We start from the raw sequence: 27,692 nt of genomic DNA on the forward strand, positions 1-27,692 counted from the left end.
GTGATATACAAGATATATTGTGGGATATATTAACCGATATCGTCGATACTTAAAACACTGCTCCAAAATACTGCATCGGGCCCATCTTCAAGTGATCCATGCTCCATATTAGATGGGCATCACTGCGGTGAATGGTTCTGTAAATGACACCTCTGGAAATACCCTAGATACGTGGTTTGTGGCTAGGGGTGTACACGAACCGAGCTAGCTGAGCTGATTTTTGAGAGTTGAGCCGAGTTCGAGCTGGACCCAGCTCGGCTCGGCTCGACCCGATGCAGGGTATATATACCCTTTATAAATTAAAACCCAACTCCCATCTCATTCTTCCCAGCTGCTCGTTCCCTTTTCTTCCCTCTCTCAAAAAACCCTAACCCGCTCGTCCCTGCGACCCTGCCCTGCACCGTGCCCCTTGCATTCCCAGCCGCTCGTTGCCTTTCAAAAAAAAAAAAAACCCCTCTCCCTATATGCAACGAGGAACTGGGTCTTTTTGACGATTTTGGAAGAGAAGATGGCAGCAGCAGCAGAGGATTCGAAGAAATCGAGCGATGTTGAAGAGCGTCTGAAACCCTTTTACGAAAGAGCTGCCCTGGCTGAGGTAGATGTTCTTCCCTTCTTCTTCTTCTTCTCTCTCTCTGATTTTCTGTTGAGATTCCCACCACCCCCCCCACCCCCCCCCCCCGATTTTTCACTCGCCGATTTTCGTGTCAGTAGAGTGAGAGAAAATCTGTAATTAATTTCGAGGAAAATGATGATCTATGGGACATCCGAGCCGTGCATAAGGTGGGCCCCACGATGAATGTTGCCCGGTGCAGAAACCAGGCTGGTCCGCTCTGTAAATAGAACATGGACGGTTTAGATTGGACCTGCTGACTGTCTGATTTTCTACCGAGGGTTTCTTCCCTTTTTTCTGATTTTTCCTTCTCCGGTAGAAAGTTTGAAATTAATGTAGAGGAAAATGATCACCCATTCGGCATCCGAGCCGTGCATGAGGTGGGCCCCACAATGAACGTTTCCGGGCGCAGAAATCAAGCTGGTCCGCTCATTGGCTGCGGCTGCCCTGCATGAGAAAGGAAAATGGACGGTTTAGATTGGACCTTCAGACTGTCCAATTTCCTTCATGATTTTCCTCCTTTTTCTAATTTTTCTCTGATTTTCGTCTCAGTAGAGTTCGAATGCTCGAGTTCAAACTTGGCTTGAAACTGGCTCAAACTCGGCTTGTCCGATTGCTGACCGAGCTGAGCTGAGCTGGACATGCTGGCTCGGTCACCGAGCCAAGCCGAGTCCGAGCTGGGTGTGCCTGGTGACCGAGCCGAGCCGAGTTGAGCCCAACTCGACTCGGTTTGGCTCGATGTACACCCCTATTTGTGGCCCACAAATGGATGCCATGATGGTTAAAAATGAAAGATAGGGAACAGTCCATATGCAACTTTAAAAAAAAAAAAGTTGGCTAGGATTATTCCATGGAGGTGATTTCTAGCCCATCACTCACCCACAGTGAGTCTGCAAGGTGAAAATTTTGGACCACTGGAAGATGGACCCTGACGAACAAGAAGTTGACCGGCTGGCCCTGACCAAGAATGCCATGTATGGTTGAAAGTAAAACACATCCAGTTTTCCATACACAAGGGAGAAATTCTTCAGCCCACATGGCCAGGATTATTCTACAGTGGGACCCACCATAACGAACAACTTGGATCACAAAAGGCCAGCCCCAGCAGCAACAGTACTCTGGCCACAAATCAAAAGTACCTCTAGTTCGGATATTAGTGTATATTCATTTTATTCAAATAAACAGCAGAAAGAAAGAATTTTTCAATCTCCACAAAAAACCACATACAAAACAAAACCAGCTAAATAAAGGAAACCCTAGAAACATAGAAATCCTTCTGACAGAGAGAGATATGACGCTGTCGAAATCAACGAAAGCATCGAGCGGACTAGGGAAGAGAATTTAAAGATCTTATGAAAACAATCTCAGAAAATTCTAAAAAACGACTGATAAATTTTGATTTTTTTTTTCGAATTTCAGTGGCGAAAAGATGAACAAAGCTCATATTGAAACCGATTGAAATGAGAAATAAGCAATTCGATATCTGTTAAAGATAGAAAGCGTAGAAACTCACCATTTTTTCAGTCAATTTGAAGCTGGAAAAAAAAAAAAGGAAGAGAAACCCTAGAGAGAGAGAGAGAGAGAGAGAGAGAGAGAGAGAGAGAGATGAAAAGGCGGAATATTTTAAAAAGAAAATAAATTGTGAGGTCATAATTTCACAAGATTAATTAAAAGAGTTGACAAAAACACCCTCCTTTTTGGCTATACACCAAAAACCTCCTCTCTTTTTTAAATTGTCAATAAGTGCTCCTAGTTTCCACATTACATCATAAAAACCTGTGATTAGCTTAAAGTTGACCATTATATTTAATTGCTGAATACATGAAATGATGTTCTTACCTTTAACTTTGTAAATATGAGAGAGATTTTAATTTTGAGCAAAAATCTATTTTTTTGTGGGCTCTGATATGGTTACATGATCTGAACTGTTTTATAATAGACCATTTGTAGCACTTGGCTTATACCATTTAAAAGGTAAATCAAAATCATTTATATGTGAATGTGAATTTTTTATTTTTATAAAGTCAATGACAAAAGCATAATTTTATGGGTCCTAGTTACAGTAAATTTCTTTAAATATCCATTTCAGCTTAAACAAGATAACACTATTTCATAATCCATAGTTAAAAACAAAAAGAACTCCGTAATAGAGAAGTGGGTTGCCCATGACCTAGGCACAAAGACATAGTTATGCCCAGGGCTACATGGGTTCCACAAATGTCTATGATCCAAAACTCATGTAAGCCTCACAAAAAAACAATGGAATAAAATCATCTGCCATTGAAACCATTATGGAGCTTATCATGATGTTTATATGCCATCCAAGCCATTCATAGGGTTCTCACCACTTAGATAAATTGTAAGTAGAAATATCATTCTGAAACAAAACTTATGCCACACCTAGGCAGTCAATCCCCACTGTTTCATGTGGTACGACCTACATGAGTTTTGGATCTACTTGATTTTCAGAACCGTATCTTATCGTGGTCTTGAAAAATAAATAGGAAGAATGAATTTGTTATGGATATCTTTGTGGACTCCACACAGTCCCAAGCACAAGAATATCTCTATGACAAGGGTAACAGACAATCAGCTTCCCTTTGATACTAAAAAAAGTAGGGAGTTATTTATCAATATCAAAAAAGAGAGTCATATGGCATATTGCAAAAAAAGAAGGTGCGACATGTCTAAAACTCTTGACTACAATCCAGCTACCTTCCTTGAGAATTGAGTCTCTCGTCTCAACCGTCTATCTATAGGCCACAGATCTAGAGGTAAGGATCGTTCCACAGGAAGTACTTTTTGTAAGTAGTTTTATCCAGGATGGGAAGTAACATTTCAATGGTCCAGATTATATAATTATGGGTACTAGAACATACAAGTATAATTCCTCTTTCACAAGAGAAGGAATTTTGGCTTGGGGAGAGTGCGAGAGGAGATTCCGGGAAAGGAGACATGATGGGATGGCGGGGATTCACATCACCAAGTTCTTTGGGTCCACCATGATGTATGTATTGTATCCACACCATCCATTAATTAGAAAATGTCATTTTAGGGCATGAGCCAATGAATGAGTCAGATCCAAAATTCAATTAGACCCACTACAAAAAACGATGGAACCATGATGCCCACCGTTGAAACCTTTTTAGACCCACCATGACGTTTATTTGAGATCCAACCTTTTTAGAAGTTAACACAGATATGGAATAAGGAAAAACACAAATATCATCTTGATCGAAAACTTCTGTGGTTCAAAGAAGTTTTTAATGGTAGTCGTTTGATTCCCACTTTTTTCTGTGGTGAGGTCCACTTAAAATTTGAATCTACCTCGTTCTTTGAATCATGCCTTAAAATGATTCAAAGAATACACATATATAATGGTAGGGCTCACTAATGTGATAATGCGACTTTAGTGAGGAGACCCACTGTTACTTGGTTACTCAGTACACTCAAATTGTACTGAGTAAACTCAGTTGGGCCCACTTTGAATGTATGAGGTCAATCCACGCCATCCATCCATTTTTCCATCTAATTTAAGGGGTTGAGCCCAAAATTTAAGTATATTCAAATATCAAGTGGATCATACCATAGGAAAGAGTGGGGATAATGATTTCCACCCTTGAAACCTTGTTAGGCCCCACAGAGATGTTTATTTGTCATCTAACTTGTTCATAAGATCATACAGACATGGATGAAGGGAAAACACAAATATAAGCTTGATCCAAAACTTCTATGGCTCTCAAGAATTTTTCAATGGTAGACGTTCAATTCAACTATTTCCTATGATGTGGTACATTTGAACATTGTATATGCTTCATTTTTTGGGCTAAATCCCTAAAATTATCTAGTTAAATGGATGGACGGAGCGGATAAAATACATAAATCATAGTGGACCTCACAGAATCTACTCAGTACCTTAAGGGCCGGTTTGGTAATTGGCATTGAATGGTATTGAATTGTATTAGATGTGATTAATATCATTATTGCACAATGATTGCATGTCTGGAATTACCATGGTATTGTAGCCATCGAATCCCATGTTTGGGATAAAATTTTTTGCCAAGGGAAAACACAAGGTTAAGCAAAATCATGTTTGGTGTACCATGGAATTGTAATCAATAGACCAAATTCAAAACGAATGTTGCTCGCTTGTACACATATATAAGCATAATGTCACTTGTAAACGATGTATATGGATAGATGGCATATATATATATATATCAATGTGGGGCCCACATGTTTAGTAGATTTCAAAATCCACAAAATCCTCTCTTTATCTGAGTGGTGAGAACCCTATGAATGGCTTGGATGGCATATAAACATCATGATAAGCTCCATAATGGTTTCAATGGCAGATGATTCTATTCCATTATTTTTTTGTGAGGCTTACATGAGTTTTGGATCATAGACATATTTGTGGAACCCATGTAGCCCTGGGCATAAATATGTATTTGTGCCTAGGTCATGGGCAACCCACTTCTCTATTAAGGAGTTCTTTTTGTTTTTAACTATGGGTTATGAAATAGTGTTTTCTTGTTTAAGCTGAAATGGACCATTTAAAGAAATTTATTGTAACTAGGACCCATAAAATTATACTTTTGTCATTGACTTTATAAAAATAAAAAATTCACATTCACATATAAATGATTTTGATTCATCTTTTAAATGGTATAAGGCAAGTGCTACGAATGGTCTATCATAAAACAGTTTAGATCATGTAACCATATCAGAGCACACAAAAAAATAGATTTTTGCTCAATTAAAATCTCTCTCATATTTACAAAGTTAAAGGTAAGAACATCATTTCATGTATTCAACAATTAAATATAATGGTCAACTTTAAGCTAATCACATGTTTTTATGATGTAATATGGAAACTAGGAGCGCTTATTGACAATTTAAAAAAGAGGGGAGGTTTTTGGTGTATAGCCAAAAAGGAGGGTGTTTTTGTCAACTCTTCTAATTAATCTCGTGAAATTATGAAAAATACCCTCACGATTTATTTTCTTTTTAAAATATTCCGTCTTTTCGTTTCTTTAGTCTCTCTCTCTCTCTCTCTCTCTCTCTCTCTCTCTCCTAGGGTTTCTCTTCCTTTTTTTTTTCCAGCTTCAGATCGACTGAAAAAATGGTGAGTTTCTACGCTTTCTATCTTTAACAGATATCGAATTGCTTATTTTTCATTTCAATCGGTTTCGATATGAGCTTTGTTCATCTTTCCGCTACTGAAATTCGAAAAAAAAAAATCAGAATTTATTGGTCGTTTTTTAGAATTTTCTGAGATTGTTTTCATAAGATCTTTAAATTCTCTTCCCTACTCTGCTCGATGCTTTCATTGATTTCGACGGCGTCAGATCTCTCTCTGTCATAAGGATTTCTATGTTTCTAGGGTTTCCTTTGTTTATCTGGTTTTGTTATGTATGTGGTTTTTTGTGGAGATAGAAAAATTTTCTTTTTGCTGTTTATTTGAATAAAATGAACATGCACTAATATCCAAACTAGCGGTACTTCTGATTTGTGGCCAGAGTATTGTTGCTGTTGGGGCTGGCCTTCTGTGATCCAAGTTGTTCGTTATGGTGGGTCCCACTGTAGAATAATCCTGGCCATGCGGGCTGAAGAATTTCTCACAAATCGGTTGTAATTTGTGTCCAAACATAAAATCAAACATGTAACCTGATCTAATGATTCTTCTTTTGCTTTTGAATGTATTGCTTGTGTTTCTACTTCTTACATTTATAAATTATATGAATGGACTTTGAATATATTTGCATCAATTCAGTTAGACAGTGCATAGATTAGGCCCCCATAAAAAGAAAACCTATTATGTGCACTTGTTTTTTGTAATTTTTTTATTTATAAGTGTGTAGTGATGTCTTTTTTTTTATATATATAATAACAATAACTGAATTTTCTTTGAAAAATTTGACCAATTTCACAATGTTTTCCCATGTTTCCAACAACAACGATACATTACACAACACAATCGATATATCCCATGTGATAACTGATACATATCCATATCCCAAGGGTGCGATACGTAACGTGATACTGATATTTTGATCACTGTTTTGGAGTAAAACACCGCTGGTTTGGGTGTATCGATTTGGAAATCAACACATTTTGCCTAGCGTATCACCGTAAAGTAGCTTGAGCTATTCTTTGTTCTAGAGTTAATTAGTGTTTGTATCTCACAGAGAGGGAGAACTGATTTTGTAATATTTGGGTATCTGCAGGAAGGGAATCTAGATGTTGCCATAGAGTCCCTTTTGAATGTGGAGAAGCAAATGAGGCTTGCTGGTGATGTCGCTGGAACCAAGAATGCTGTTATTGAAATAGTGAAGCTTTGTTATGAAGCTCGTGCATGGAAGACTCTGAATGATCAAATCATTCTTCTATCAAAGAGAAGGGGTCAGCTTAAGCAGGTAAAGACATTAAGACTTGAGAGGTTAAAATTTTCATGAATGTTTCCAATGCTGAATTTGTGAAATCTATTTTCATGTTTGTGTGTCTTTCTGTGGTGGGTAAGCTGGAACCTGCTCATGGTCAAGTGGATTTCTGATTCAAAAACTTATTATCTTGATATAACTGTATGAACCCTGACGTTGGTTTGGTCACACTTGCACACTAACTGTCAGCACATGAGGCTTAATGCTGGAAACGTGAGGATTTAAAAAAATGGTTGTCCATAGGCTAGCTTGAGGTCCATGTTTTGTTCTATTTTTCTGAAGTTGTGTAGTTATACATGATGTTACTTTTGGCCAATTAGTCTTATCGGAGGGCCTTACAAAATTTAGACAAAGGTGCTAGTGGCTCAGTTGCGGAAAGTGATAGGGAGTGTCATTTATGACAATCAAAGTGCGTTTGTGCTTGGTCGCCAAATTCTAGATTATGCCTTAATAGCTTAAGAGTGCCTTGATTCTAGGTACAAATGTGGAGTAAAAGGAATATTGTGCAAGCTGAATATAGAGAAAGCCTATGATCATGTTGATTGGAGCTTTCTTGACTATATGTTGCTTTAGATGGGGTGTGGCATGAAGTGGAGGAAGTGGATCTAGGAGTGTGTAGGTTAGGCGCGCATCTTGGTTCTCCTTAATGGTTCCCCAAAAGGCTTTTTCAAAAGCGCTAGGAGTCTATGCCAAGGGGACCCTTTCTCCTTTTCTCTTCCTTATGGTAGTTGAGGCCTTGGGTAGAATGCTTGCTAAAGGGTAGGAGGAGGGCTTCTTTTCAAGCTACAAGATGGAGGGAATGCCCACCCTCATCTCCCATTTGCAATTTGCTGATGACACCCTCTTATTTGTGATACCAATCTTGAAATGTTGGATAATCTGTGAACTATTGTTCAATGTTTCGAAGTGGTGTTGGGTTTAAAAGTTGACATTGCTAAGAGCAAAGATGTTTGGGGTTTGGATGGAGGCGGTTGAAGTGGAGTATTTGGCCAATTTTTTTTGCTTTTGTGCGGCTGGGGCTCTTCTGACTATGTTTATGGGTTTGCCTTTGTGTTTGGATAATCTGGCCAAACACCTTTGGGATAAGGTGGTGGAGAGGTTTGAAAGGAAGCTTGCTAGATGGAAAAGCTTGTGTAGCTGGGGCTTTTCCGACTATGTTTGTGGGTTTGCCTTTGTGTTTGGGTAATTCGTCCAAACACCTTTGTGATAAGGTGGTGGAGAGGTTTGAGAGGAAGCCTGTTAGATAGAAAGTTAGATATCTATCTCTCGGTGGTCATATCACGCTATGAAAGTGGTTTTATCAAATTTCCCTCTTTATTTCATGTCACTTTTCAAATGTCCGATGTCGGTGCTTTTAAGGCTTGAAAAGCTTAGATGAGATTTCCTATGGCAAGGGGTGGAGGAGAAGAAATTTCATCTAGTGAGTTGGGATGAGGTTTATAAAAGCTATGAAGAGGGGGGAATAGGTATTAAGGTTCTTAAGTCTATGAACATTACGTTGCTTGGGAAATGGCTTTGGAGGTTTGGGGAGGGTGCATGAGTGCTTTGGAAAGATGTTGTCAAAAGCAATATGGGTGCTTATAAGGGGGTTGGTGGACAAGAGACTCATTAATCTATAGAGTGTCGACTTTGTGGAAAGGTCTCTTTTGTGAAGAATCACTAGATCAGGTTACATACATGTTTGATTTTGTGTTTGGATACAAAGATTGCAACTGATTTGCGAGAAATTGAGAAATTTTGATTTTTCTCAATTTTCCGCAACTTGACCTATCTCCCCTAAATCTTGAAATCGAAGTTCCAAATCTATGATTTTTCATGGAAAATATGAAGAATCATATATTTGTAACCATTTAACATTGGTTTAACGTGATTTATAACAAAAACATGGATCGAAAATGCTCACTGGATCAAATAGGTGGGATATATCGGCACTACCTGTGTGCTTGGTATCACACAGGTGGGATACAAGATATATCGGTTGATAATGCTGATATTTAAAACACTGATCACAACATGCACGATATTGAGACCATTTAACATTAGTTTAACGTGGTTAATAACAAAAGCATGGATCGAAAATCGAAAATGTTCACTAGATCAAATAGGTGGGATATATTGGCACTATCTGTGTGTTTCGTATCGCATAGGTGGGATACAAGATATATCATGGGATATATTGGCTAATATTGTCGATATTTAAAACACTGATCACAACATGCACGATATTAAGACCACAATCTTTTGTTTCCTTTCTAGTTGTTAACGATTTCTTGGCAAAATGTTGTGTTGCCGATATTCAGAAATATCGATGAACATTTGGATAGAAGATTGGATGATTGGATAGATGGCTAGATGGGATTGTTGGACTGATTTCTTATGACAACACATGCTTTTAAGCCCCCATTAAATGAAAACTTACTATGTGTGCATTCTTTTTTGTATTTTTTTTTTTAAATTTCTAAATCTGCAAATATGTGCATTTTAGCATCTCCTGTAGTTTCGTTGAAAAATTCCACTATTTTCCCCATGTTTCCCCAATGTTTTCCTGTATTTTCGGTTATCGGGGATATTATTGGTGACATCGATATTGTTTCTGTATCCCTAACCCACGAAACTTTTAGTGATGCCGATTCTTGGAACGTTGGCGATATTAATGTTTCCTCGCATTTTTGGTTATCGGGGAAATTATCCGTGACATTGATATTGTTTCTATATCCTTGGCCAACAAAACTTGTAGCAATACCGATACTTCAAACACTGGTGATATCAATACATTGGCGATGCTTACCGATATATCGTTGATGCATGGAATTTCTAATACTACCAATGTTATCGATATCACTGCCATTGTTATTAGTATTGCCGAGTTGAAGCTATGAATAATATTGGGGATACTCCGAACAATGGTCCCTCCTAAGATAACGGCTTTTGATTAGTTGGTAGATAGGAAGAAAGTCCTATCTATCAATAACCTTCAAAAAAGAGCTATGATCATCTCTAATATTTGTATGCTATGTGTGCAAGATGAGGAATCAGTTGATCATCTCTTGGTGCATTGCCTTTTTCTGAATCCAATTTGGGCAGACATTTTGGGCCACTTTAAGGTGATGTGGTCAACTTCGGCTTTGGTGGATCTCCTCTTTAGTGCTTGGCATGGGGTAGGCCTTGGGAAGAGGAAGATAACACTTTGGAGAATGGCTTTGCTTGCTATTTGGTGGGCTGTTTGGGAAGAAAGGAATGATAGATGCTTTATAATGTTAGCAAGTCGGGGAAAGGCACATCCCAAAGGGTTGATTATACAATTGGCTTCTTGTTCCCCTTCTTTAAAGGATTGTAATTTGGATTTTCTTGGGTTGTAGTTCAGTTGCCTTCTCGGTGGCCCTCCTTTTCTTTTTCTTTTTTCATTTTCTTTTGTTTGTAATAAAACTTCTGTCATTAAAAAAAAATGGTGTAATAGGTATATAGAGCATTCAAGTTCTCAGTTGATTCACATTCATTGGGTTATTGATTTATTGGAATAAGATACTTTTTGCAAGTTGTTAGTGGACACTAATAGAAAATGTAGAGTGTAGAGTTTGGACATTATGAAGGGGCACAATTAAATGCTTGAACACTCGGTGCGACCTCAATTACTGTTTCTGTTCACGGAGTTGATAGTAAAGACAATTTCCTCTTTTTAACTTTGCAGTTGGGCCAGGAGTAGATGGGTCTGTACTGAAACATCACTTAATTGTGGGGGGAAGGGTGATGCTCTAGGTACTCAAGAGGAAGCTTTTAAATGGGAGTAGGGCTAGCATGGTGCTCACATTAATAACCTACAACCTACCTATCCCTTTTTTGAAAAATTTTAGTTAGGCCTTGCTGAAGAAGTTTGCTCATAGTGTGAGTGGAGACTCGAGCTTCAATTTATCCAAAATGACTTCTCCTTTTGGTTTTATGTGGTTTGTGCCGTTTGGATAGGTCATACTTGTTGTTTGAGGGCTTCTTGTGATTCTTCCTGCTGCTCTGTTTTGTTGGCTATTTGATGTAGGACAATTAACCACTTGTTCTAAAAGCTCGAACTGTTAGAGCATGGCGAATTAATCCCTTTATCTCATAGCCCAGACTCCACATCTCATGGGTTAGGACCTCGGCTGAACCTCCCTCATGGGCCCCAAATCACATGGGTACCGCCTCACACGGGCTGCTCACCTCGAGTGTGTCCCTGCATCCCATAGGCTACCCCACTCGAGCTTGGTGTGAAATGCGCATTAATCACCCTCTGTGAGGAGTCTCGAACACGAGACCTCCCCCGTGGGCCCCGCCCACCTCGAGTGTGCCCCTGCATCCCACATGCCACCCCACTCGAGCCCGGTGTGAAAATGCCCCTGCATTAATCACCTTCGGTGAGGAGTCTCGAACACGAGACATCCCGCTCTGATACTAATTTGATGCACGGGCATTTTCACACCGGGCTCGAGTGGGGTAGCTCATGGGATGTGGGGACACACCCATGGTAGGTGACCTATGTGATTTGGGGACCACGGGGGAGGTCTCGTGTTCGAGATTCCTCATCGGGGGTGATTAATACGCATTTCACACCGAGCTCGAGTAGGGTAGCCTGTGGGATGCGGGGACACACTCGGGGTGGGTGGCTCGTTTGAGGAAGTACCCATGTGATTTGGGACCCACGAGGGGGGTTCGGCCGAGGTCCTAACCCATGTGATGTAGGGCCTGGGCTACGAGATAAATGGATTAATTCACCATACTCTAACAGTTCGAGCTTTTAGAGCAAGTGGTTAATTGTCCTGCATCACTGTTTATAGGTCTTGTTTGCTTTTGCAAGGGTCGCAAAACTCCTGAACGTGCCCTATCCATTGCTTCTCCCCATGCTTCTTTGGGATTGTCTAAAAATATTGGTGTAGGTGGCCCCACCAGTGTTCCCAAAGAATGTAAAAACAAATCACCTAATTGTACGAGTTAAGGCCAACTGCTACAATGGGTGCTTTATGCAGGATAATGATATCCTACGTTGTCTGACAGTTGGCAGCTGATTGTCCTTTGCATTTTAACTCATTTATCAGAAGACTGAGGCGTTTTCTCGTAGATGCCTAAAAACGTGTTCATCTCATTTTACTTAACAGTAATTATTTATTAGAGATCTTGATCTCTAACACATAACTACCGTTAACTAAAATGAGATGGAAGTCATTATGCATTAGAAATCAAGATCTATAATACTGCATAATTACTGTTGATTAAAACCAGACAAACTCTTTTTTGGGCGTCTACCAGACCGGGCATATAATTTATTTAGAGCTCTTGATATGCGATGCCCTTAAGGTCTCAAATCTACCTAAACTTGGTTAACACTATATGATTGTGTACATACAGACAATTCATCTTGGATTTTATGCTGGATTGTTTTGTTTTTTAATGACTTTGGTTGTCACTAATCACTGGTTCATTTGCTGCATGCAGGCAGTAACTGCAATGGTCCAACAAGCAATGCAATATATTGACGAGACCCCAGATATTGAAGCCCGTATAGAGCTAATCAAAACACTGAACACTGTCTCTGCTGGCAAGGTGATGCTTTTTGATGAGTTGGGAGATGGCTCCTATCTAGCTTGTACCTTTTTGCAGTTCTGGCTCTCTTCCTTTTCTTTTCCATTTTAGGTGTTGTATTTGATTTATCCACACAACTGACCACAATTAGTTGCAATAAGGCTAAGATGATGATTTGATTTATTCACACACATTGCAGATATATGTGGAAATAGAAAGGGCACGGCTGATCAAGAAGCTTGCAAAGATTAAGGAAGAACAGGGCCTTATTGCTGAGGCAGCTGATTTGATGCAAGAAGTTGCCGTAAGTGTAGTCCAGGATCTTAATATCCTTTTAAAATTTTCAGCAATCAATCTGACCTTTAAGGCTGTCGATGGGCTTAGCTTTGCCTAGAAAATGTGAAATTTGAATAGGCCTGCCCCGAACAGTTCAAAAAAATCTAGGCCTAAGATGACCCTAGGCGCCCACCCTGTTGACAGCCCTACTTACCCTGTAGATGAATGTTTGCTTTCTTTTAATTATACTTGGCTTTAAAGAGCAATTAGTGCTTGAGTTATGAAAGTTTGGTTTCTTCAGCAGCAGTAGGCATGTCAATGGGTAGAGGTGTACACGAGTCTAGCCGAGCAGAGCTTTGCCCAGCTTGTGCTCTACTTGGACTGCTCGAGTCCCAGCTCGTGCTCGGCTCGGCTCAGCCTTCGAGCTCAGAACAACAGCTCGTGCTCGGCTCGTCCGAGTTCGAGCCGAGTTCGAGCAGAGTATTCGAGTTGAGTTCGAGCAGAGTATTCGAGTTGAGTTCAAGTTCGGAATGGTGAGTTGCGACTTACCGTCGGTCGGACTCGGACTGGCGAGTTGCGGCAGGGGCAAGGGCGACCGAACAGTCGATGTGGCACGCCGGACAGGGCGAGCTGTCCGCCGGATTGAGAGAGAGAGGGAAGAAGATGGAAAGGGCGACCGGGCAGGGCAGGGACCGCTGGACTGAGAGAGAGAGGGAAGGAAATGGGGAAGGGTTAGGGTATTTTTTGAAGGGGAAGGGAAATGGGGCATGCGGCGTGCGGGTAGGGTATTTTTTTTGAAGGGTGTAAAGTAAATTAGGTTTTTTTTTAAAGGGTACACACACACACACACACACACACACACACACACACACACTACACCGAATCGAGCCGAGTTTGAGTCGAGTCGAGCAGGGGCAAGCTCGAGCTCGGCTCGAATACGTTTCGAGCACCAAAAAACAGCTCGACTCGGTTCGAACTCAGCTTCGATCTGAGTCGAATCGAGCTTTTTTGAGTCGAGTTAAGCGAGCTACTGAGCTTACTCTGCTCGTGTACAGCTCTATCAATGGGTCAGGTCAGGGTCAGCCTGAGCCACCTGGAAATACAAAGCCTGAGCTGACGTGGATCCAAAATGGCTAAAGTTTTTAGGTCCAAGCCTGATTTGATTGAAAATTGGTCAACTTTAAGCAATGTCTACTTGCATATTATCAGTATGAAAGACATGAATGTTCAAAAAATATGCATCAATTTTATTATCATAGCCCAGTCCTAACCCGACTAAACCTGGCAGACCTATGACCATGTCCTTGAGCCTAGCCCGATCACGATTTGGAAATGAATTTCTAGCCCTGACCCAATCCAACTGTTGGGCCTTCAAGTCTTGGTGCGAACCTGGTCTGCGACGGGCCAGGCCTAACTGATGGTCCGGCCCGATTTGTTGTCACAATTTTCCTTAGCATTGCCTTCTATTGATGCTGTGTTGTAGGTGGAAACATTTGGAGCAATGGCGAAAACAGAGAAGATAGCATTCATCCTTGAACAAGTATGACCATTATTTTACCGTTTGTTTCTTGCTGACCACTTGTGGGCTTTATTTATAAATGGATGATGCTTATAGCAGATGGATGCTAATGCTAGTTTGTGTCCTAACTGATCTAATGAATTTTTGAACTCTACAGGTTCGTTTGTGTTTGGACCGTCAAGATTATGTGCGAGCACAGATCCTCTCAAGGAAAATTAGTCCTCGAGTATTTGATGCCGATACTTCAAAAGAGAAGAAAAAGCCTAAGGAAGGTGATAATATCGTTGAAGAGGCTCCTGCAGATATACCTTCACTATTGGAGTTGAAAAGGATCTACTATGAATTAATGATCCGGTATGGTGATGTTGGCTTCGTCATCTGTTTTTTTTTTTCCTTGGCTCAATTTAAACTGAAATATTGATGAAAAGAAGGAAAAAAGAAATTCTCACATCAAACCCCTGCCATGTAAGGGAAACCTTTTCCTCTTTCGGTTTTCTATTTTCTTTAAAAACTTCTTGGCTCAATTTAAACTGAAATATTGATGAAAAAATGAAAAAATAAATTCTCACATCAAACCCTTGGCCGTGTAAGGGAACCCTTTTCCTCTTTTCTTTCTGTTTTCTATTTTCTTTAAAATCTTCCATGTAGCTGATCTGATTGAAACCTTCGGTCTTTTCTTCTTGAACTTAATTTGAATGGGTATGCATATGAGTGCAGGAATCTGACACAGTGACATTGATATGTGTGTTTGGATTCTTTGGACCCTGATAAACAGGATGCATACACTTAGCTGTTTATTTTAATTTTAGTCAGTTCAGAAAATAAAATACAAGGTAGGTAGTTACTGCCAAACTGCATCTTAAGACAGGAGTGCTATTATTTTTTATTTCATCTCCAAGATACTGTTTATAGTTATTTATCTATGCCAGTATGACGAAGGGCGTGGCACAGATACAGTCCTAGCATGTTTGGACCAAAATATGGTGAACCGTAAATTGGCCATAACTTTTGATCCAGGTATCGTTACGGGACGCACAACCTATCAATCTTTATTGTAAACGGGCCATCCGGGGTGAATCGACCCACAATGTGGGCCACGTCCGTCCGTTTCACAAGAAAACACATGCTGCCAGTTCAAAAACGGGATTTAAAAAAAAATTACTAGTTTTAGTAATTCCGATTTTTGTCATGCTTCCTTATTTTAGAGTCTTAGGATTTTTTATTTTTTATTTTTATATAGAAATTGCTCCTAATCATGCTAGGACTCCTTTAGTAAGGTTTATCTAGATTTTCTATTTTGGCCATTTTGGGTAAATTTTATTTTAGTTGAATTAGGACTCTTAATTAGGGTTAGTAATTTGCTATTTTTGGTAATTACGAATCAGGGTTTATTTTTCTTATTTATTAGTGATGTAATGGAGTAATCAAAGGCAATTGCACATTATTTGAATAAAAAATTATTTGAGTTTTATCATTTTTTTTTCCTTGTGGATTCAAGAAAATACCCTTGTGGATTCAAGGTTTTTATTACTAGAGGAAGACAGTGATCTTTCTCATTATCCCTTCACGCCCTTCCTTGTGTCACAGTAGCTAGTATTATCAGGAGTAATTACAGTATAAAATACTGATAGGTCAGCTAGAGGCTAGAGCACTTTTACAAATGCTATTATGATGATAGAAATAGAAACAGACCTGATACAATTGGGAAAATTTTAAAGTAAGAACTAATTGGATATGAATAGCTGGTTATGAATTGGAGACTTGTGTTTGTGTCTTGGATTTTGTTAAATGGAGAGTTGTATTCCCCTACCATGTTTGTGACTGTGAGTATCTGCATCTTGGTACCAGATTAAAGTAGCTAGGTTATTGTAACTAATTAGTTTTATGTGTGAATGAAATAATATTTCATACAATCTCTAGAAGAGTTACATGTATCCAATTGTGTAGTATCTGCAGGTAGCACATGACCCTTTTTTTTTTTAATTAATTAATTTATTTATTTATTTAAAGGCTACATTATTACTTATTTAAAATCATTAGCTAGTTACGATCTTATATTTGTTTTACCTCCAAGAGTACTTCGAGTAGTTTGTAAATTAGTATGGATAGACAATAATTAGCTACTAGCTTTTACTCTATGATGCACCCTGGGACATGGGCTTCCCATGCCACTCACGAATTAGTATGAAAACTTTTGAACATGTGAATTTTCTTCTGCATAGAAGAATCCAGTTATCATAGTTTTATTCTATTTTGTGACCTCATGTTGCTGATTTTGTTTGTTTGTCTTCCCAATCGTCTCCAGATTTAGACGTTCTATATGTTGCACTTTGAGAACTGATGCTAGTTATTCTATTTATTTGTTTCCTGTTGAATCGTGAGTGCATTTTGGTAACCGTGCAGGCTATATTTGTGTTCCATGAATCAATTTGGCTAAGTGTTCCATCGGTTAGTCATTAGAGTTGACTCAAGTCAATTTCGAGTGATCAAGCCAAGCTAAGGTTTTGATCTACCATGCTAGAATTTGGTAAAAAAAGTCAGCAGATTTATAAAACAAGTCATCAAAGAGTCAACATGTTGAGAAATGAAGCATTAGATATCAACATGGAGGAATGTGATTTGCAGGTATTGTGTTGTGTAAATTTGGTGGGTTAGCCCTAACGATTAGAATTTAGGAACCTAAAAAACCCTTTAGTATGATCTTTCAGAAAAAAACCTCTAGTACGTTTAAAGAAGCTGTCCAGGGGAAGTTGTTAGTTATTACCGCATGGAGGCAGGGTCACTCTTGCTAAGATATTGTGTTTTGGTTTTAGAATTACCTATTTTGTGGTATTTGGGCATCATAGGCAACTGGCAGATGGTAAGCTTCACCACGTATTCCATGCATTACCTGCATGCCATTTTTTTAATTGCATTTATATAGGAATCATAGTGCATGACTGTAAGATTGTCCTCCAAATCGTGGCTCAAATCAAACAGCAAAAAATGCTGAATATGTCAAATATGAAAGGAGTTGCCACCGATTACTTTCAAGCAATGCTACTTGTGGTGAAATGGAAACTAAATTCAGAAAAATAGTCCAAATGGTCTGAATTTTCTGGTGATTCTAGTAAGATCCTTGGTTACATAGAAAGGAAGGTGTGAGGCACCTTTCTCTGCCCGCAAATGCAGTCTCTAATTTTTACCGCGTAAAATTCAATGTAGAATAAATTTCTGCATGTTGCAGAATTTTCGGAAAATCAAAACAAAAGAAATGAAGGAAGAATGTTGGATATAAGAATCTTGTCTGAACTCCAGCTTGTGATCAGTTTCAAATAGAACTGCAGGGTCTTGATCTTCCTTGTGGCTGGATTTACAAAGGAAATGAAGGGCTTGTTTGGATTTGTTGAAATATAAATTGAGGAAAAGTCATTTTCATGAAAATGGCGTTTCAATTGTCTATTTTTGTAAATTTCTTAGAAATGCCGTTTCCATTTCGTCCCATTTCCTTAAAATGCCTTTTTTCGTTTCCTTGCCCAGACTTAAGAAACATCATTTCAAAGACATTAAGTGAAGTGAGAGAAAATAATCAATCTTTTTATAAAGCGCCCCATAGGCAAGCACATGTCACTGCCCATCTTCTAATTGCTATGTGCAACCATCCATCTTCAAATGCCCCACGTGTGCCATTGTGCCCTATGTGCAACATATGCCACCATCCATCTTAAAGCACCACACGTGCTATTCTGCCACATGTGTAACTTAAGCTATTGTGCATCTTTTAGTGACTCATGTTTCAATGTGTGAAACACCCCAATGTGCCACCCTCTTCTTCAAAACACCCTACATGTGCCACGTGCTATCGAGCCACATTCAATATGGCCACCTTCCATATTTAAGTCCTTCATGTGCGCGATGTTCCAATATGCGACATGCAACGTGTGCCACTGAACACTTTCAAGTGCCCTACAGGATACATGTTCAAATGTCCTTTTATTTCCACATGTGCCAGAATCCATCTTAAAGCACGATACACGTGCCAATGTGCCATGTCCTCTTCAAGTTTGCCAATGTGCCACACGCCCCAATGTTCCATATGTGCAACATTTGCCACCCTCATCTTCAAGCACCCCACATGTGCGAATGTATTAGATGCGCTATTGTGCCTCGTGCCGCCATCCGTATTTAAGCACCCAACATGCACCACGTGTCAACATGCCACATGTGCCACCATCCATCTTCAAGCATTCCACACATGCCAATGTCACGCATGTCATAATCTGTCTTTAGCACACATTTCACCTTATCTTTGAGTAAAATTTTTATGGAAAATTCCCCTTCAAATTTGCAAATGAAGAGAAATATTTCAAGAAAATCTTGTTGAAAAGCAAGGTAAATGGGCTTTCATTTTTTGTTGTTTTCTAGAAATGGTGTTTACACCATCTTCATCAAAAAAAAAATTTCAACGAATCCAAAATAGGCCCAAAGGAAAGGAAAGGAAATTTAAGATTTCCTAGCTCATGTTGGTTACCAAAACTGTCTCTGAGCCAAGAAAGATGAGTGCAGACATCCCACTTTGTGAAGGGCCTTGATTGTCAGATTTGATCAAAATGGAGGGTTCTGATCAAATGTTGACTGAGATTTGGTGAAAATGTCCTTTAGTCCAGATTTGACCAAAATTGTACCATAGACATTGTAAACTTTTTGTTCAAAGGTGATTTTTGTGGGACAATTGTATTGGGCCCCACACATTGTTTTTGGGGCACTTCTCTTTCTGGTTGAGGAATTTCTTCCACCAGATTACATGATTTGTCTCAATTGGTGCGTATGGGTAGTTGGTAGAGAAATTCCTCCACTAACATGTTTGCAAACTCCCTTTCTTGAGCCCCAATTTCTAAGCAAGGTATTCCGTATCGGTAACGGTGGCCGTAATGGTCACCGCCATTACTGATACGAGTATCGGCCGTAACGGACGATATGGGAGCGTAAAGACCTTGACGGCCATTGTTATGGTTTATTATTATTTTTTTTGCCTAAAAAATTCTAAAAAAATATATAGAAAATTCAAAATAATGTAAACATTCCAATTATGTATTCAGTTTTTATTTTGAACACGTTTATGGTAGTGTAATGGTCCACTCTTTGATGAGAGTGTTGTATTGGGTTGTCTGGTAAATTTATGAATATGGTTATATGTCTCTAATGTTTACAATTTACAATTAAGCGTTAGAACTAGAAATCGCAAAAAAGAGCATAAATACCACTTTTTCAATTATTTGAAAAAATAGTCCTTGGAGCTTCTATTTACTCAAATCGCTTCAATATATGGTGTTAATCCTGAAAAGTATAGTAAGAGTGGTCAAAATTTGCTGTAAAATGATATAGGAGAGTTTTTGAAATGAGAATAGTAAAAAAAATGAGAAGAAAAATGGATTTTTTTTAAAAAAAGAAGTGGCTGTTTTTCGACCATTACGGGGGTAATGGTCGTTATGCCCCATAACAGCCGATACAGCCTTCGTAACAGCCTTCGTAATGGTAGATAGTCCCAAAAAATCAACTGCCCGTTTTACCCCGTACCGTGTTACAGTCATGGCCATTTCCTATATGCATTGGCCTTTACGGGCATATCATAATGGATATGGAACACCTTGTTTCTGAGGTTCATTTTACATCATTTGGGTCCATTTTATAGTGCTCTTTGTCAACTTTCTAATGACACCAAGATCACCTTGATATGATTTGTGCACGTCCGATGGTGGCCCCATAATTGGAGTGTTGCAAAATGTTGTTAGTCAACTGGTCTACATTTCCTGTAAAGTCTAATTTTTGGTCACTAATTTCTCATGTTTTTGAGTCGTGTTTTGTGCAATCTTTGGGTGCTTTGAAGTACTTCAAACCAACTTTCTAATGCTACCAAAATCAGCCAATCCGATTTGTGTATATTTAGTGGTGAGCCCCACAATCAAATGGTTCGTAATGTTTCTTTGCTGATTTCCAGTCAAAAAATGACTATTTTGTCCCTCTTAAAATTAATTGGGTAACTGTTTTTCCCTCCAATTTTTGCTACTACTCTCAAATTAGCTGGCATACCAATTTTTATTTTTATTTTTATTTATAAAAGCAACGGGATAATGCTTCAATACCAATTTAACTAACCACTTTGGTGAAATTTCAATTTTTTCCTTTTTGGGATACAAAATTCAATTTATGTGTTTGCCCTTTAATCGATTGATTTGATTCCCTCCAATCACATAGTCGCCACTTCAATTGTCTATAAATTGACCCTTTCTCTTAGAGAGAAGGGTCTTGCTTTCCAGATTTTTCTGAGTCCCTGTTCTAAAAATTCAACTTTTCCAAGTTCCCATTCTCAAAACTCTTTCCAATCAAAACATAGAAATTGTCTACAATGCTAGCCAAATTGTACAACATTTTTACAGAAGTTCAAGAAGAAATGTCAAAGCTCAGAGGTTTTGAATGATTCCAACATGGAAATTCTAAGGATTTCATCAACTATGGAGAGGGTTGAGAGGCTAAGGAGTATGCCTCGATGTAAGATTGTCCTCGAAATGGGACTTGAATCAAACAACAAAATTGTTAGGGAAGTCAAATTTGAAAGGAGTCACCAACGATTCTTTCAAATAGAAAATTGTTTGAGTTGAAATGGAACCAAAGTTTAGAGGAACATATCCTAATGATCTGAATTTTTTAGAGATTCCAAGCAAGAGCCTTGATTACGGAGAAAGGAAGGTGCTTGAAGGACTTCAAGCCCATCAATCTCATTTGGGGGCCATATAAAATTCTAGGTAAAATATTGGCATGGTTTTATTTAGGGTATCTTCATCGCCTAAAGCGCGTTTATTGCTGGGGCAAATCTTGGACAACGCGCTAATAGCCCATAAATGTATTGACTCGAGGCATAGGGAAGGTAAAATAGGACTTGTTTGCAAGCTCGATATTAAGAAGGCTTACGATCGTGTTGACTGGGATTTCCTTGACTACATGTTGGGTAGTTGGGGTGCGGGCAAAAGTGGATGTTAGGTTGCGTTTGATCAGCTAGGTTTTTTGTGTTGGTTAATAGCGGTTTGGTAGGTTTCTTTAAAGCCTCAAGAGGCCTTCATTAGGGCGACCCGTGTGCTACTTGTTCATGGTGGTGGTAGAGGCTTTTAGCAAGATGTTGGACAAAGGAAGATTCATGGGTGTTATCAGTGGCATTAGATTGGTGAATGCCGAGCTTGAGATCTCTCACCTCTAGTTCGTTGACGATACTATTCCCTTTTTCGATGTCGATGAGATGATGATGGACAATTTGATGAAGTTTATGACATGTTTGAGGTCATTTCGTGATTGAAATTCAACATCCTTAAGAATGAGTTGTTGGGGGGTCCATATGCCCAAGGCAGTGGTGGCTACATACGTTGAGGTGTTTAGATGCCACACAGGCTCATTTCCTTCTACATATCTTGGTCTTCCTCTCTGTGTTGGCAAGCGGATAAATCATTTGTGGGATAAGGTTGTTGAAAGGATGGAAAGGAAGTTCTTGCGATGGAAGAGTTGTCACTTTTCTTGGGAGGTTGGTTAACTCTCGTCAAAGTTGATGTCTTTTCAAATGCCCGAAGTCTACTTTTGGGGGAGGGAGAAATTGAGATGAGACTTTCTGTGACAAGGATCTGAGGCAAATCGTAAGTTTCATCTGCGTAGTTGGGATAAGGTGTGCAAACCTTTTGAGGGAGGGGGAGTAGGAGTCAAGAAACTAGAGCATATGAATCTTGCGTTGCTTGGCAAATGGTTGTGGAAGTTTGGATCTGAAGGCGGCGGGTTATGGGGAGCAGTAATTGCTTTGAAATATGGGGTTGAGGGGAGCTAGTTGGACTAAAGAGATTTCTCTTCATGGGCAAGGTATTTTGCAATGGTAACAGAGGCCATAATGGCCGCCATTTTTACCTTTACAATACGGGCCATAATGGCCATTATGGCCCCCATAATGCCAGTTACAGTTTTTTTTTTTTTTTTTTTTTAAATTATTTATTTATAATAATAATTAATTTTTAAAATTATTGAAAAAAAATAAAAAACTTGTATTGGCCTCATGATGGACTGTTATGAGCCATTTTTTCTGTAACGGCTATTACGACCCCGTAACGTGTAACGGTTTCCAATGTTTTAAATATCGACGATATTGAATGGTTTCCAATGTTTTAAATATTGACGATATCGACCGATATATCCCATGATATATCTTGTATCCCACCTGTGCGATACAAAACACATAGGTAGTGCCGATATATGCCACATGTTCGATCCGGTGAAAATTTTCAATTTCCAATCTTTTTTTTTTTTTTTTGTTGAAATTATGTTAAATCAATGTTAAATGGTTTTAAATACATTGGTTCTTCATGTTTTGCAAGAAAAATCATGGAGTTGGAGCTTTGATTTTGATATCCATTGGTTCTTCATGTTCTCAGTGTTTTCTTTTTCTTTTTCTTTTTCTTTTTTCAAAATTTTCCTTCAGCTAGCTATCAATTGAGTCTAATTTCGCAGTATTTAAAGTATTTGATGAAATAATTATCACATACACTAATTTAGAAATTTGAGTGTAGGCGGTCCGATTTGGGAAAATTTCAAAATTTCCCCAATTTCTCCCAAATGGCTTGCAATGTTGCACTCCAAGCATGAAATCAAGCATGTATAAGGGATGATCTGCTGATTTGTTAAGTCCTCGTCAATTTTCAAAAAATAAAAATCGTTTTAATTAAAAATTAATAAATTATTTATTTTTTTTCAAAATTTTCCTTCAACCAGTTGTCAATTATGACTAATTTCGAAGTATTTAGGAGTGTTTGATGAAATGATCATCACGTAAACTCTAAATTTTATGCATTCAATTTGAATATAGTTGCAATAGTTCAGTCAACTAACGCATAGCTTAGGACCCTATACAAAGAAAACCCATTATGTACACTTCTTTTTTAAGATGTTATAATTTAAAAGTGTGTATTAAGGTCTTTTTTTAACAATCCCTGAAGTTTCATTGAAAAATTCAACCATTTCCCCAATGTTTTCCCGTGTTTCCCAAAAAGTGCGATAAATTACCTGATACAAATGATATATCTCGTGCGATAACTGATACGTATCTATATCCCAAGGATGCGATTCGTAACGCGATACCGATATTTCGAACAGCAACGGTTTCTACCGTTACCTTTACGTAACAGCCTTTACTGTCTCGTAACGGCCATCATAACACGATGTTTATAGGGCCTCTGCAGTGTGGAAAGGGATTGCTAGTTTGGCTTGCAAGTTTGAGGATAACATCGAATTCTGTCTAGCAGATGGGAGTAGGATCCAGTTTTGGGAAGATAGTTGGACCAGTGAAAGGGCGGTCTGTGCGGAGTTCCTGACGTCAGCCAGATTATGTTCAGAAAAAGAATATTCTCGTTGCTCGATGTTTTGCATGATCCAGCGTAAATGTTGTTTGGTCTCCCTCATGTCAAAGAAACTTGTCAGATGAAGAAGCCGAGTACAGTTTGCTATTGACGCATCTTCTCCATCTCTAGGAGGTTGCGATACTTTGGTGTGTCAGCGTCGGGAAGGTTCTCAGTCCGGTTCTTCTACTGGCTTATTATCAGATATCCCTTTGGGAATCAGGGTGCTCACGCTTCTCTCCTATGGCACTATCGGGCCCCTCCTAAGGTGGCGGCTTTCAATTGGTTGGTGGGTAGAAAGGAGATGCTCACTATTGATAACCTTTAAAAGAGGAGAATGGTGATCCCAAACATTTGTATTGTGCATGCTTGATGCGGAATTCGATTTACCATTGCGATACTTTGGTGTGTCAGCATCAGGAAGGTTCTCAGTCCGGTTCTTCTACTGGCTTATTATCAGATATCCCTTTGGGAATCAGGGTGCTCACACTTCTCTCCTATGGCACTATTGGGCCCCTCCTAAGGTGGTGGCTTTCAATTGGTTGGTGGGCAGAAAGAAGGTGCTCACTATTGATAACCTTTAAAAGAGGAGAATGGTGATCCCAAACATTTGTGTTGTGCATGCTTGATGCGGAATTCGATTTACCATCTCTTCATCCATTGCCCGTTCACTAGAGGGTGTGGGTGTTCTTTCTCAAAGCCTTCCAAATGTCATGGGTTTTGTCGGGTTCAGTTGAGTCTTCTCCTAGCGTGGGATGGTGGAGGGGTGAGGTGTGAGGGAAAAAAATGGAGGGCGTTTCGGAGGCTTGCCCTTTTGGCTGGTTTTTGGGCACTGCGGGGTAGAGGAATAGTTGGTGTTTTCGAAATAGGAGTGGGACAGAGTTGGATGTCTTTTGTAGGGCCAAGTTTAATATTTTGGGCTGCTTATCATGTTTTGACTTTTGAGGCCCTTCTAGTGTCTCCTTTGTCCTTTCTGGCTTAGCTGTTGCAGTTGTATTCTTTTGGCTTTGAGTTTCTCTTTGGCTTCATAATAAAATTCATCATTTTTCAAAAAAGTTTGGATCAAATTTCAGCACATTGTTGCAGGATTTTGAGGGAGCGAGGATGATAATTTGCAGAAAATGGCACATAAACAGAGTGAATCAGGAAAGATATGGAAGTCTGTCCATTACAAACTGGGGACCAGTACGGCTCTGTCCCCAGTCAACTCCATGCAACATTGTAGTCAAGGGCACTGGGTTGTCACTGAGGCTACAACTGCCTGGGTACATAGAGCTTAGTCAGTTGCCCAAAGGTCCTATATAATTGTGCAGGCATTTCCTGACATCAGAAAACTGCTCATGAACCTACACCTAGCTTAACCATGTCATTGCTCGAGGTTTAATATGTGATTTTTATGCATAAACTATCAACGAGAATTGGAAAGATAAAGACTGAAAATGCTGCCTTTGCCATGTAAGTTCTACAATTGTTTATCTGTTCTTTTCTTTTCTTTTTCTGATGCAGGTATTACTCACATAGCAACGACTACCTGGAAATTTGTCGTAGCTACAAGTCAATATATGAGATCCCATCTGTGAAAGATGATCCTTCACAGTGGATTCCGGTAATTGCAGCTATCCTCTTCTTTCTTCTTCTTCTTCTTCTTTTTTCTTTCTTTTTCCCCCTCCCTCTGGCTTTTGAAATTCTCATATGAGATTCTTAACTTGTAGCTCCTAAGGAAAATTTGCTGGTATTTAGTGCTGTCGCCATATGATCCGATGCAATCAAGCCTTCTAAACTCTACACTGGAAGATAAAAATCTTTCTGAAATTCCAAATTTCCGGTATGATTTTAATGGACTTATTTACTGCCTCTTCTTGAATGCATTCCTGCTTTTATGTCATGAAATTATCCAGATGTCATCCATCAAATATCTTCTGATGCATGCCTGTCCGTCCTGTTGTTGGATGGATGCACCACCTCAGCGTGCTATTAAAGAAGCTGATTACAATGGAGGTGATCCAGTGGACGGCTCTTTGGGAGACATATAAGGATGAGTTTGAGAATGAGAAGAATATGCTTGGAGGTTCTTTATGTGACAAGGCGGCGGAAGATCTTCGACAAAGAATAATTGAACATGTAAATCAGCTTATCTGATCTCACCCCACCCCACACACACACACCCCCCCCCCCCGGCACACACACACACACACACCCTCTTTTCCTTCTTCTGGAAGCCTTTCCTCTATTCACGTCTGGTTTCTATTTTTCAGAACATCCTGGTTGTGTCAAAATATTATTCAAGGATTACATTGAAAAGGCTTGCAGAGCTGTTGTGCCTCAGCTTACAGGTCTGTTACCTTCACTTTGTTGGAAATGATCTTTTATGTGTATTTTTCTTTCCATTGTATTAATTATTCATATATCCTCACAATGTAGCCATCCACATATGCATGTGTACGTGCACATTACTTCAGCTATGCTATGATAATATAATCTTTGTCATAGAGAGAGAGAGAGAGAGAGAGAGAGAGAGAGAGAGATTTGGGTACAATTTGATGAGCAGTTATATGGTGAGAGATTCGTCATGCAGTTATTAGATGCAGATAAATGAAGCTTTTTATTTGTTTTATTGGCAAAATAAATCCGTATACAAGTATTATAAATGGCTATCCTAGAGCTTGGCATTCTACAATGTATCTGATCCGATCCCTCTCCATATATACTCCACCGATGCAGCTGTAAACTTCAAATCGGTTTTCTGTCAACCTGTGAGAGATCCAATTTCTGTAACTGGGAATTTGTCAGGGATATGATTGTTGGGAATTTGTCAGGAATATGGGAAATTGTCAGTTTTCTGGGTTTTGGAGATGTGCTGCATGCTTAACAAAATTCAAAGTGGGTTTCCCGTAGGATTGTCCATTGAATTCCATTATTTGTATGTAACATGATCTTTCAGGAATGCAAGGAAGTGGCTTCACTTATCTCAATCGATGATAGAGTAGTTTGGCAACGGTTAAAATTTACGTATGTTTTGAGCCCATGTCTATCTGCTTTTTATCTCAGGAAGCAGAGAAACACCTCTCAGAGATGGTCGTCTCGAAGTCTCTGGTAGCAAAGATCGACAGGCCAATGGGGATAGTATGCTTTCAGGTAGCCAAGGACAGCAATGACGTCCTCAACTCTTGGGCAATGAACTTGGAAAAGCTGCTCGACCTTGTTGAGAAGAGCTGCCATCAGATACACAAGGAAACCATGGTTCATAAGGCTGCCCTCAAAGTCTAGTTGCCAATTTCAAAATCCCAAGGTAACTGGAAGAAGCCGCTTTCACTAGACCTTAGGATGAAGATAATGATGATTTGGTTCTTTGTTTTGCAGGTCGATTCTAGTGCGCGTTTTTTCCTATTTGTTTTGGTTGGGATGTGTCATTTTATTTATTTTTAATATTTCTTTGTTTCCTTTTCTTTTCTTAAAATTTAAATCATCAATGTCCGAGGATGCAAAAACCTTATGGATCAGCAAGAAGGGACGTCGAATCTTAAATGGCTCTTCCTAGTCAGACAGATGCAGATGAACCTACCAATGTTGTATACAAACACAGAGGTTTTGCTACTGTATTGGTGAAATTGGAATTCGATTTACTTGAGATCGAGAGTCATCTTTCAGGTTTATTTAGTTGCTGTGATGATATTCTCAGCCTATATTTTTCTCCAAAATCAAAAGAGATGTTATACCTCACGAGGTATTATACAACGCTCTGGTGGGAAGTTTGTATTGTGTTATTGTATTTCAGTTTGTGCTGGGGCTATGATTCATCATACGGGCAATTGATGACTTGATATTATTGGCCCATTTGATGGCTCATGAACCAAAGCTACTGACTTGTGCCATCAATCAAGCAGTTTACTAAAGTG

At 39.2% G+C, this 27,692-nt stretch overlaps 1 protein-coding gene across 3 annotated transcripts; it reads left to right on the forward strand.

Moving 5' to 3' along the window:
- The first annotated feature begins 325 nt into the window (after window positions 1-325).
- On the forward strand, window positions 326-27,424 carry LOC131230697 (26S proteasome non-ATPase regulatory subunit 12 homolog A-like). 3 transcript variants are annotated; one of them, XM_058226623.1, is made up of 12 exons: window positions 326-595; window positions 6,841-7,029; window positions 12,514-12,621; window positions 12,800-12,904; window positions 14,360-14,416; window positions 14,553-14,749; window positions 25,303-25,402; window positions 25,509-25,621; window positions 25,764-25,917; window positions 26,052-26,129; window positions 26,845-27,085; window positions 27,157-27,424. In XM_058226623.1, exons 1-11 carry the CDS (start codon window positions 509-511, stop codon window positions 27,061-27,063), a joined length of 1,407 nt encoding a protein of 468 aa, XP_058082606.1. In that variant the 5' UTR covers window positions 326-508; the 3' UTR covers window positions 27,064-27,085; window positions 27,157-27,424. The 3 variants fall into 3 exon arrangements, with proteins under 3 accessions (XP_058082606.1, XP_058082605.1, XP_058082607.1); XM_058226622.1 differs by having other exon boundaries at window positions 26,845-27,424; XM_058226624.1 differs by lacking the exon at window positions 326-595 and adding an exon at window positions 5,648-5,738 and having other exon boundaries at window positions 26,845-27,424.
- The last annotated feature ends 268 nt before the right edge of the window (window positions 27,425-27,692 follow it).

Source organism: Magnolia sinica, chromosome 17 (genome assembly GCF_029962835.1).
Source record: "Magnolia sinica isolate HGM2019 chromosome 17, MsV1, whole genome shotgun sequence".
Lineage (NCBI taxonomy): Eukaryota > Viridiplantae > Streptophyta > Magnoliopsida > Magnoliales > Magnoliaceae > Magnolia > Magnolia sinica.

Coding starts and splice junctions, on each gene's coding strand:
- LOC131230697 (XM_058226622.1), top strand. CDS start 509: ATGGCAGCAGCAGCAGAGGATTCGAAGAAATCGAGCGATGTTGAAGAG. Junction 7,030..12,513: donor GAAGGGGTCAGCTTAAGCAG/GTAAAGACATTA, acceptor TGCTGCATGCAG/GCAGTAACTGCAATGGTCCA. Junction 12,622..12,799: donor ACACTGTCTCTGCTGGCAAG/GTGATGCTTTTT, acceptor CACACATTGCAG/ATATATGTGGAAATAGAAAG.